At 41.2% G+C, this 11,184-nt stretch overlaps 1 protein-coding gene across 1 annotated transcript; it reads left to right on the forward strand.

Moving 5' to 3' along the window:
- The first annotated feature begins 1,002 nt into the window (after nucleotides 1-1,002).
- On the forward strand, nucleotides 1,003-10,677 carry LOC119909389 (NACHT, LRR and PYD domains-containing protein 3-like). The gene is made up of 7 exons (XM_038727591.1): nucleotides 1,003-1,114; nucleotides 5,472-5,767; nucleotides 6,148-7,951; nucleotides 8,059-8,232; nucleotides 8,798-8,971; nucleotides 9,617-9,663; nucleotides 9,781-10,677. Exons 2-7 carry the CDS (start codon nucleotides 5,491-5,493, stop codon nucleotides 10,323-10,325), a joined length of 3,021 nt encoding a protein of 1,006 aa, XP_038583519.1. The 5' UTR covers nucleotides 1,003-1,114; nucleotides 5,472-5,490; the 3' UTR covers nucleotides 10,326-10,677.
- The last annotated feature ends 507 nt before the right edge of the window (nucleotides 10,678-11,184 follow it).

Raw genomic sequence — 11,184 nt, forward strand, 5'->3', positions numbered from 1 at the left:
ACGTATTACTGCTGGTTCCCAGGTAGTATAACAGTTAGTATTCTGAGATCACGTGATTAGTGAGAAACATACTGTACATGGAGAAGTACTGTTTGCTGTCAGGGTGGGTCAACTTGGCTGAGGTGTGTTATTTACTATTAGATTTTATACTACTATTATTTCTAGAAGTAATAGTAGTATAAAATCAAAGTACTTGTATTCAGGCCATACATTCAATTATAATTTTGTCTCATGCGTTTGTCTCTAAAAGCAGTGGTTCTCAAACTTTTGTCACATCAAACCCTAAACTGACACAGATTAAACCACAGACCTCCTTTTGATAAGAATTTGTTCCAGGGTCCCCCATCACTTTGCTTTAGATGTTTTAACACAGAAAGTGAATGAAATCCATGACCCAAGTAGTCATACATTCTGTCATAGTGTTAGATGGAATTATAACTAAACTAAATGATTCCTCTTTTTCGCTCAAGGACCCCTAAGGGTCCCAGAAACCCCACCTTGAAACCACCGTCATAAAGAAATGACATCGTTTGGCACCTCTCAGCTCCCTAAAGGTACTTTTCAGATCAGATTTATTTCATTCAAGTTCAAAATCATGCACATGTCCAGCCTCCTCACCTGCTGTATGTGACTGTATGACTCGAAAACATTGGCCACCTAAAGTAGAACTCTTCAGACGCTAAATTAAATCCTCAGTTCGTGACGAATGGAAAAATAAATCATTCAGCAACTAATAATTAAATAAAATGCTCTTGATTCATTCCAGGTATACAGTCACTGCCCGATTCAAATCCCTGCAGCTTTCTCACCGAGAGAACATGAGTCGACACAAGTACCTTCTGTGAGAAACCTCTTTGATTTTAATAGTTTTAGTCTCATATGTGAGCAATAATAGCTTTTACAGTGGGCGTTATCAGTCACGTGGTTTTCCGCACTCGACACAAGCTCTGACATGATGTAACAGCGACTTCGTAGAAGTTAAGCCAGTTAAGCCAGAAGTGAAACCAGCTGTGGAGCTGATCCCACCCATCTCTAAAAGACACATTTCCTCCTTGAGGTGTGTGTCAGCAGAAGGAGCCGCAACACTGAGGACCGGCAAACTCCCTTTCCTCAGGTGAGTAGTGTCATTGTCTACGGCAGGTAGGCTGAGAAACGCATGCCCCTGGAGCACACACAGGTAAAGCGGCCGCTACCTGACTGTGATTTCTGTTTAAAGACGTAAGATATAATCTTCTTTGTCGGGTTCATCAGTGATTCATCAGTGATGATCTGATGTGAGTTCATGAACGTTTCGAGTCATCAGTGTTTATTAAACTCATGTTGGGCCTCTCATCATCCGTACAAAGAAAGACAGAGAGAGCGGCCTGCATGAAACAGCAAAAGCCTGACCATGTGATGTCGCTGAAACAAAGGCCGGTAGAACAAAAGAAAGGCGCCAAAAATCCTCACAACTGACACTCCGTGTGCTTGCTGTGTAAAATGTTGTGCTTTTACTGTACGAGCAGGTACTGTACAGCATTTTCAACAGCTTTTGAGCTTTTTATTCAGGGAAAATGTATACACCCTGATGTGAATATGTAGTTACCAAGTAATTTGCTGACGAAGATCAGTTCCTGAAAAGATTTCACAATCAGCACTTGGATTTATTATGAGTTTAGCTTTTGAAATAATGCTAACACCACACATCTGCTTTCATAAACTTTGTTGGTTGGTTGGTTTGTGTTCAAAGCACAAGCGAACTGCGCCCACAGCCCAAACGACAGGTTTGAAATCCGACAAAACTCGGTGCGGTGGGTGCCCTAAGGGGGTGTAGTCAACGGCAATACAAATAGCCCACAGCGTCCACGTGTTGCTGCATGAGACAAGAACCTCCTGGGAGCGTTAGGGGCCTGTCTCTGCAGAAAACACAGTCTAAACTAAACAACAAAGATGCATGTTAAGTCAGGCAGATTGGGTCCAAGGGGGACCCCACTGGCACTGGAGAGAACCTTAGGCCCGGGGCAGCCGCATCCCTAAAATGCAGTGAGATTAGAGCCATTTCATATGGGAGACAAACAGATAATGCAGATACCGAATGCTGTCTCTCTGTTAGTCACTGCATTGTGGTTTATACACTTCTGATTTTCACCTATTAACCACCACTTCCGTCCTTATGCAAACTTCCTCTTTCTCTTTCTCTGTTGCAATGAATAGAATAATGGACTAATATATGATAATAAATGAGCAACAAACAAATTAAATCTTCTTTTCCACCACAAATCATTACTACACAAAGCCTATATCGCAGCATGAAAAGGGAAATGGGTTGTGGGTTAAAACATTTGTATTAACTGATTTATTTAATGCCTGATTTTAGGGGCAGCCCCCTCAGCACTCATACTGTAATGGTTACAGAGTTTGGTTAAGGTCACGTAAAAAATTTTTTTCATCAACCAGAGAAAAGTCTTAAGTCGGGAACATAGTTTAAAAACTTTTCACAGAATATGACATTTCCCTAAAAACACAGAAGCACTATAAACAGTTTGTTTGTCAGTATTCGGAGGATAAAACCAAAATGGGCCTGTTCAATTTCTATTCAATTTTATTTTTATAGCGCCAGTTCATTACAAAAGTTAACTCACTGGACTTTTCATATAGAGCAGGTCTAGACCGCACTCTTTGTGATATTGTTTACAAAGACCAAAAAATTCCTCACAGAAATACAGACAGTTAAGGTAGCAGTGGTACAGACTGAAAATTAATAATAGTACTGATAATTATAGTAATAATCTCAACACTGAGGAGACCATTCATTCTGACAAGATTCCAGTGGTGGTCGGTAATTAGGTACATTTACTCAAGTATTGTACTTAAGTACAAATTTAAGGTACTTGTACTTGAGTAATTTAATTTAATAATGTTGAAGATCTGCGATGGACTGGCGACCTGTCCAGGGTGTACGCCGCCTTTCCCCCGATGTAAGCTGGGATTGGCTCCAGCCCCCTGCGACCCTGTACGCAGGATAAGCGGTTGACGATGGATGGATGTTGAACATTGTACTGTTGGTTTAACAAGCAAGCATGGAAAACAAGCAATGTGAAGGTTGCACTATGATACAAAATAGTTAAAAATGAGCTCACAGGCAAGCGGGAAGCTTGCGGTCTGAGACGCGAATCCAATGTGGAAGTCCCTTAAACCTGCATTCTATTGAACGGCCAGCGGGGGGCGACTCTTCTGGTTGCAAAAAGAAGTCTGATTGCATAAGAAATAATGGTAAAATGAGGCTACTTCTCAGCTGATTTATTTCCTCAGTAAATACTTTCAAATGAGTTTATGGTCTCAGTCGCCAGTTTGTTGCTTTCTTCATTTAGTAAATTATGATCCCATTTAGAGGAACATGGACCATAAAGCAGAGTATTCTTCAGGGCGGGATTATCCGTAATTGACAAGTTGTTACCATGGCGACCTGTCAATCAGGCTAGAGTGACTCGTACCATCGGCACTGTGTAAATTTAACCAGCCGTTGAAAAAGCTTATTAGGAGGTGGCTGTTCATTTTCTCTTGTGAGTATATTTAGTTTTAAGCGTGTTGTTCACTAGACAAAATTGTCAGTCCCGTTAAAGTGATGCACCTAGCTAAAAAAGCTAACTAACACAGTCTATGGTCACAGGACATGTTTCTTTCTGTTTTGAGTACTTTTACTTTTAAAGGGGCTATATGTAAGTTTTCGATTAAATCAAATTTTCATTGCCTTATTGTCAAGGGGCTCAAAACTCATTCAGAAATGAATGAGTCAGCCCTGTGCGCGCTCCCGAGCCTCTCTCGTTCTACAGCAACAACTAACACCATAAAACAACCGGCTCACAGCAAAACACAGGCTCCACGTAAGGATACAAAACAACAATAAAGTAATGCCGAGCAGTTGCTAATGTTATCCGCTGCAAAGTTATATTGCTTTCCATATTACTTCACCTTCACAACTAACGCAACCCATGTTACTATCCTGTGTACCACTGTTGATTTGGCCTGCAAGAAGGGATGTAACTGTAAATGTGGAGCGATTTGTTTACTAACGTCAACCTATAGTGATGCAGCCACCTAATGCTACAGCAGCTCGGACCTGCCGCAGTTTGCTTCGTAACGTTCAGTTTAGGTTTAGTGTGGTTTTACCAATACTCAGGTACACAGCTTCTCCATCTCTCCATCGCTGTAACTAACGTGACCCACATAATATACAACCCAGAAAAAGAGCCATCCACTGACACTACAGTAAAGTTACTTACTGCGGTCTTATTATTATAAAGTGTGACACAATCTCGTTATAATATTCAGTCCAGCTCACTACCCGTTTCCTTATCATCCAATCCATTTAGCTGTGCTGACACTGCTGAGCCTCCAGTGGAAGATACACAGATAGTAAAGTCAGTTACTGAAAGCAGCAGGCGAGCTAACGATGTAGCACGTCAGCTAAATGCAGTAAATGTACCGTGATCATATAACAAGCATGGATTAGTTCAACCTGCAGCTGATAAAACTATTACTGTAATGTTGCAGTGGGAGTTTACCTGAGTTTCCAGCTCTGTCTGTTCTCACCCTCTGTCTATAGCCGCTGTCCCTCTGCCTTTTTTCGGGAGTACTGTGCCAATATGCCGGTGTCTCACTGCACTGAATGGAAGGTACGGCGCCGGTGTTGAGTTGCCTCTGAGACGGGAACGTTGAAGTAACAGAGCCTGAACATGTCTGAATGAAAAGCCACAGCTGCATGCTGGTGTTCCTGCGTTTATTGCAGGATTTCTGTATGAAAGCGGTTGTGTTTCGGGTTATGCTCGCTCATGAGTTCAAGCGAGCACGGTTGCAATCTTAGAACCGCACCGCTAGTGGCCGCTGAAAACACCCTAATGCCCCTTTAACACTTTAAGTACATTTTCCAGATTATACTTACTTTTACTTTAGTAAAATACAGGACTTGTAACAGACAATTTTACAGTGTGGTATTAGTACCTTTACTTAAATAAAGGGTCTGAATTTTTTGTCCACCCCTGACACACACACACACACACACACACACACACACACACACACACACAGCAAAGATAAAGGGATTTCAACCCCAACCAATATTCAACCTCCCCTAAACCTAGTTTAAATCTTAACCAAGATTTAAAACAGTCCTTTTACAGTATGGGCTGGTGATTGTGCAGATTGCCTTTGGTGTGAGAGACCCGGGTTTGAATCCACTGTGAGACACCAGTGTGTGCAACTGACATATATAGCAATTGTACGTCGCTTTGGATAAAAGCGTCAGCCAAATGAATAAATGTAAGTAGTGAGGATTTGCCAAAACGTCCACACTACCATGGATTTACACTGAATTGGTCACAAAAATTGCAATACCATACGGGTCTCCACTCTAAACAGTGCCCAGTTAGCGTTTTCAAATTCAGAAAAGTAATTATTCTTTAAAGTATATATTTTATTTTGGTATCTTCTAGATCTTGACAGAGCGGACAGATGGAAACACATAAGAAGGTCCTCTTACAAACTTTGGAGAAGTTGAATGCAGAGGACTTCAAAAAATTTAAATGGTACCTGCCGCAGAAGGGACTCCTAGAAGGCTTCCCCACTCTCCCAAAGAGTCAACTGGAGAAGGCCGACAGGATGGACACAGTGGATCACATGGTGCAGATCTACAGTATAAACACTATAGAGGTGGCCAGAAGAGTTTTGGTTTTGATGAATCAGAATGATCTAGTGAAGAATTTATCAAACACCATATCAGTACCTAGAGGTAAGTCATTGAAATAAAGGGACATAGCAAAGACAGAGTTTGCAGATTACACATTCAAGCATTATGTAATGCTGTTAGACTGTAATAAATAATTTACGTTACAACCAATTCAAATTCACCACCGTGGAATGAGTTTGTCAACGACAGCATCATCTCCATGCAACTGAGCTTCAGTTATTTGTGCCTATGCCTATTTCTTTCTAAAATGCATTTGTTTAAAACTATTAAATGGACAATTGTTATGTAATTATAGCATCATTGAAATTATTTCTTTGGTTAAAGTTATTGTTTGTCAAGAATGAAACTTAGAAACTTGAAAATATTGTACTATGCAGTTTCAGTGCTAATATTTACTGTAGAACTATGATCTCTTTTTTCAGAAACTATTGCTCCACTGTGCCAATGTAAACTCAAGTCTAACCTGAAGAAGAAGTTTCAGTGTGTGTTTGAGGGGGTTGCTAAAGCAGGAAACCCAACCCTTCTGAGCCAGATCTACACAGAGCTCTACATCACAGAGGGAGGGACTGCAGAGGTCAATGATGAACATGAGGTCAGACAGATTGAAACAGCATCCAGGAAACCAGACAGACCAGAAACAACCATCAGACAAGAAGACATCTTTAAAGCCTCACCTGGAAGAGATGAACCAATCAGAACAGTGATGACAAAGGGAGTGGCTGGCATTGGGAAAACAGTCTTAACACAGAAGTTCACTCTGGACTGGGCTGAAGACAAAGCCAACCAGGACATACAGTTCACATTTCCATTCACTTTCAGAGAGCTGAATGTGCTGAAAGAGAAAAAGTACAGCTTGGTGGAACTTGTTCATCACTTCTTTACTGAAACCAAAGAAGCAGGAATCTGCAGCTTTGAAGAGTTCCAGGTTGTGTTCATCTTTGACGGTCTGGATGAGTGTCGACTTCCTCTGGACTTCCACAACAATGAGGTCCTGACTGATGTTACAGAGTCCACCTCAGTGGATGTGCTGCTGACAAACCTCATCAGGGGGAACCTGCTTCCCTCTGCTCGCCTCTGGATAACCACACGACCTGCAGCAGCCAATCAGATCCCTCCTGAGTGTGTTGACATGGTGACAGAGGTCAGAGGGTTCACTGACTCACAGAAGGAGGAGTACTTCAGGAAGAGATTCAGAGATGAGGAGCAGGCCAGCAAAATCATCTCCCACATCAAGACATCACGAAGCCTCCACATCATGTGCCACATCCCAGTCTTCTGCTGGATCACTGCTACAGTTCTGGAGAATGTGTTGAAGACCAAAAAGAGAGGTGGGCTGCCCAAAACCCTGACTGAGATGTACATCCACTTCCTAGTGGTTCAGTCCAAACTGAAGAACATCAAGTATGATGGAGGAGCTGAGACAGATCCACACTGGAGTCCAGAGAGCAGGAAGATGATTGAGTCTCTGGGAAAACTGGCCTTTGAGCAGCTGCAGAAAGGCAACCTGATCTTCTATGAATCAGACCTGACAGAGTGTGGCATCGATATCAGAGCAGCCACATTGTACTCAGGAGTGTTCACACAGATCTTTAAAGAGGAGAGCGGGCTGTACCAGGACAAGGTGTTCTGCTTCGTCCATCTGAGCATTCAGGAGTTTCTGGCTGCTCTTCATGTCCATCTGACATTCATCAACTCTGGTGTCAATCTGCTGGCAGAAGAACAAACAACCTCCTGGTTGCCTAAAGTCTTCAGAGACAACCTTAAACTAACACATCTCTACCAGTGTGCTGTAGACAAGGCCTTACTGAGTCCAAATGGACACCTGGACTTGTTCCTACGCTTCCTGCTGGGTCTTTCTCTGAAGACCAATAAGACTCTCCTACGAGGTCTGCTGACACAGACAGGAAGTAGCTCACAGACCAATCAGGATACAGTTGAGTTCATAAAGAAGAAGATCAGTGAGAATCTGTCTCCAGAGAGAAGCATCAATCTGTTTCATTGTCTGAATGAACTGAATGATCGTTCTCTAGTGGATGAGGTCCAACAGTACCTGAGATCAGGAAGTCTCTCCACAGTTAAACTCTCTCCTGCTCAGTGGTCAGCTCTTGGCTTCATTTTACTGTCATCAGGAAAAGATCTGGATGTGTTTGACCTGAAGAAATACTCTGCTTCAGAGGAGGTTCTTCTGAGGCTGCTGCCAGTGGTCAAAGCCTCCAACAAAGCTCTGTAGGTTCATGTTTCAATGGATATATTAATTCATTCATTCAAAAAAATACACTATATAGATGAGAAGAAAGCCATTTTCCAGGTGTTAATCACTAACTTTTCTTTAGGCTGAGTGGCTGTAACCTATCAAAGAGAAGCTGTGATGCTCTATCCTCAATTCTCAGCTCCCAGTCCTCTAGTCTGAGAGAGCTGGACCTGAGTAATAATGACCTGCAGGATGCAGGAGTGAAGCAGCTCTCTGCTGGGCTGCAAAGTCTACACTGCAGAGTGGAAAATCTCAGGTCAGGATTCAGACTTCTTGCTAAACAGATTATAACAGTTTTAACATTCAAACTAATGTGTAAGGTTTTCCTATTTACATGCTTTTGTCACCAGCTTCAGATCTTGGGTACATCTGAAACTATGCTCAGACTAGAAAGCAGTGTGGATCAATGAATAGACTGACAGGAGAGACTGTCTTACTTAAACCACTGCTTGTTTATTACTTAAATATTAGAATATTTAATTCCATAAAATGTCGACTTCTTTTTTTCACTTTACATTATTAAAAATACAGCAGGTGTATGTTTATCTTCAATCTTCAAATTGTATGTGGTTTTCCTCAACCTACTACTATTTTCATGTGGGCTGCATTACCACTCTTTTCAAGAAAACTCCCTGGGAATGACTTTCATTTTCAAGATTTCATTGGTTTTTTTCTATTCTTTTTGGTGAGCTCTTGAATACCAAGATTTTAAAGATCCTGTAGACAGTTTTTTGTAATTTTTTGAAACTATCAAAAATACTAAGACGTTCTTTCTGTGTTACTGCCTTTATTTGATTACAACTATTTTTATATATCATCAGACTGTCAGGCTGTCAGGTCACAGAGGAAGGCTTTTCTTCCCTGGCCTCAGCTCTGAAGTCCAACCCCTTCCATCTGAGAGAGCTGGACCTGACTTACAATCATCCAGGAAACTCAGGAGGGAGGCTGCTGTCTGCTGGACTGGAGGAGCCACACTGGAGACTGGACACTCTCAGGTATGGAGAGCCAAAAGTTAACTTTTGCTGAATGACTTATCTCTATCTAAAGCTGGCAGTGAGCTCTTAATAATAACCTAAATACACTTGGGTGCCTTTCCCAGTCCTACACTAAGTCACTATGCTAATATAGGCTAATATATACTATCCGGGCACCTTGTGTAGGCCTTCTGACTCTGTGTGATATTTCATTTTCAGCTTTTTACTTTACATTTAATAAAAAAGTAATTGTTGAATGAAGTAGGGTAAACCTAGGGGAGACCTGTGTGTTACGTAATACAACAGGACAGTTTCATCCACCCATATTCTCATCTCAATAATGATCGTTGAGTGAAAACCAAGATCAGTTTCATCATCGACATACTATTTAATGAATTCAACATTGGACATTTTTATAAAACAAATAGCACCAAATGCGAATTAGGGCTGTCTGGGTTGTAACCACACACTATTGACCAGTCGGTCAAGGCTTATACCAATTCATTTTCAAATACGGATTTTTGTCTCTGATTTAAAACCATATGTTTGTAAAAACTCCCAGTACTCCTTATGGCCAGTCCGCCCTTGCTTTGCGGTGAAAAACGTTATTAAATATTTCTGTTCCTACAGTGTAATAAAATAGAATAACTGTGTTTCTTCCTCCAGTATAGACCATGGTGGAGAGCAGAGACTGAAACCTGGCATGAAGAAGTGTAAGTGTGAATGCAGTATTGTTAGAATATATTAATTCTGATAGTTAAAACAATTAACCCATTAGTTGTGTTGGATGATAAACTGCTGCTGCTGTTGTGTCTTGTTCTCTCCATCAGATTTCTATGAACTCACACTGGACACAAACACAGCAAACAGAGAGCTCAAACTGTCTGACAACAACAGAACGGTGACTCTGTTGAGACGGGAACGGAAATATCCTGATCATCCAGAGAGATTTGACCACTGGAAACAGCTGCTCTGCAATAATCGTCTGACTGGTCGCTGTTACTGGGAAGTCGAGTGGGATGGACTGGTTTATATAGCAGTGACTTACAGAGAAATCGGAAGGAAAGGAAAGGGATTTGACAGCAGGTTTGGAGGGAATAATCAGTCCTGGAGTCTGAGCTGCTCTGGTGATGGTTATTCTGTCTGGCACAAAAACATAAGAAAAGACCTCCCTCCCTCTCTCTCCTCCTCCTCTGTCTCTAACAGAGTAGCAGTGTATGTGGACTGTCCTGCTGGCACTCTGTCCTTCTACAGAATCTCCTCTGACACACTGATCCACCTCCACACGTTTAAAACCACATTCACTGAACCTCTTTTTGCTGGCTTTGGGATTGGTTCCAAGCCTGGTTCCTCAGCCTCCCTGTGTTGTCTATAAGAGGGAGAGGGTTGTCCTCCTGTGTGGATAAACACTCAAAACTGAGACTAATGTGAAACCAAAATGTGGAAATAATGTTGGAGCATTGACCACAAAAAGTTCTATAAACCTTTTAATGGTGCGCCAACCCTAGCCACTTTAAAATCTAAATTAAAATAGTTTTTATTGCTTATTGTGTTTGAAGGCTGTTTGAATGGTTTTCTTTGCATTCTTTGTATTGTTCCTTTCATGATGTTACACTTTTTGAATTAGTGTTAGTTCAGGTGTGTGTTTTTTTCTGATTTGAAATACTTCCACTTTTTATACTATTTCCTCTGTTGGCTTCATCTCTAAATAAATATTCCAATTATAACATGTGTCTGAATGTATCATTTATATTCTGTGACATCGGACGAGAAACCAAATTTATCACTTGTGATCAATTTTCAGAACCAGGGGCATGTACCAAAAACCAGATTAGTGTGTTATCCAGCTATCTTTGGGCTGGACTCTTAGGGGTACAAACTTCAATAGATTAACATTAAATTAAACGTGTGCAATGCTAGATATTTCCCAAACAATTTCCCAATTAATCAGATTATAAAACCAGGCTCTGGGACCCTGCCTGGTGGGTATTCCGGCCTTGTTGATGCTATTTAATCTAACATCCTTCTGCCAAATGCATGTTCATTTCTGTCATCTATTGTGTCTGTTCTCAGGTTTTATTGCTCTGGATGTAAACTGATACAGGATGGATGTACAGTGTGAACTTTTGCTGAATACAAACAGAAATTATACAACAGCCAAACACAACTTTGCTGAAGCAGAACATTTTTATTGCAGCAAATTTAGAAGCAGTAGTTTCATGTCAATGCTGAAT

This window comes from Micropterus salmoides, unplaced genomic scaffold (assembly GCF_014851395.1).
Source record: "Micropterus salmoides isolate LMB-PRFRI ecotype aquatic unplaced genomic scaffold, ASM1485139v1 Ms_hic_scaffold_18, whole genome shotgun sequence".
NCBI classification, from domain to species: Eukaryota; Metazoa; Chordata; class Actinopteri; order Centrarchiformes; family Centrarchidae; genus Micropterus; species Micropterus salmoides.

Excerpts from the sequence above, each read along its gene's own strand:
- LOC119909389 (XM_038727591.1), top strand. The coding sequence starts at position 5,491 with ATGGAAACACATAAGAAGGTCCTCTTACAAACTTTGGAGAAGTTGAAT. Across the intron at positions 8,972-9,616 it reads TGGAGACTGGACACTCTCAG|TATAGACCATGGTGGAGAGC; the intron begins GTATGGAGAGCC and ends TTCTTCCTCCAG. Across the intron at positions 9,664-9,780 it reads GAAACCTGGCATGAAGAAGT|ATTTCTATGAACTCACACTG; the intron begins GTAAGTGTGAAT and ends TCTCTCCATCAG.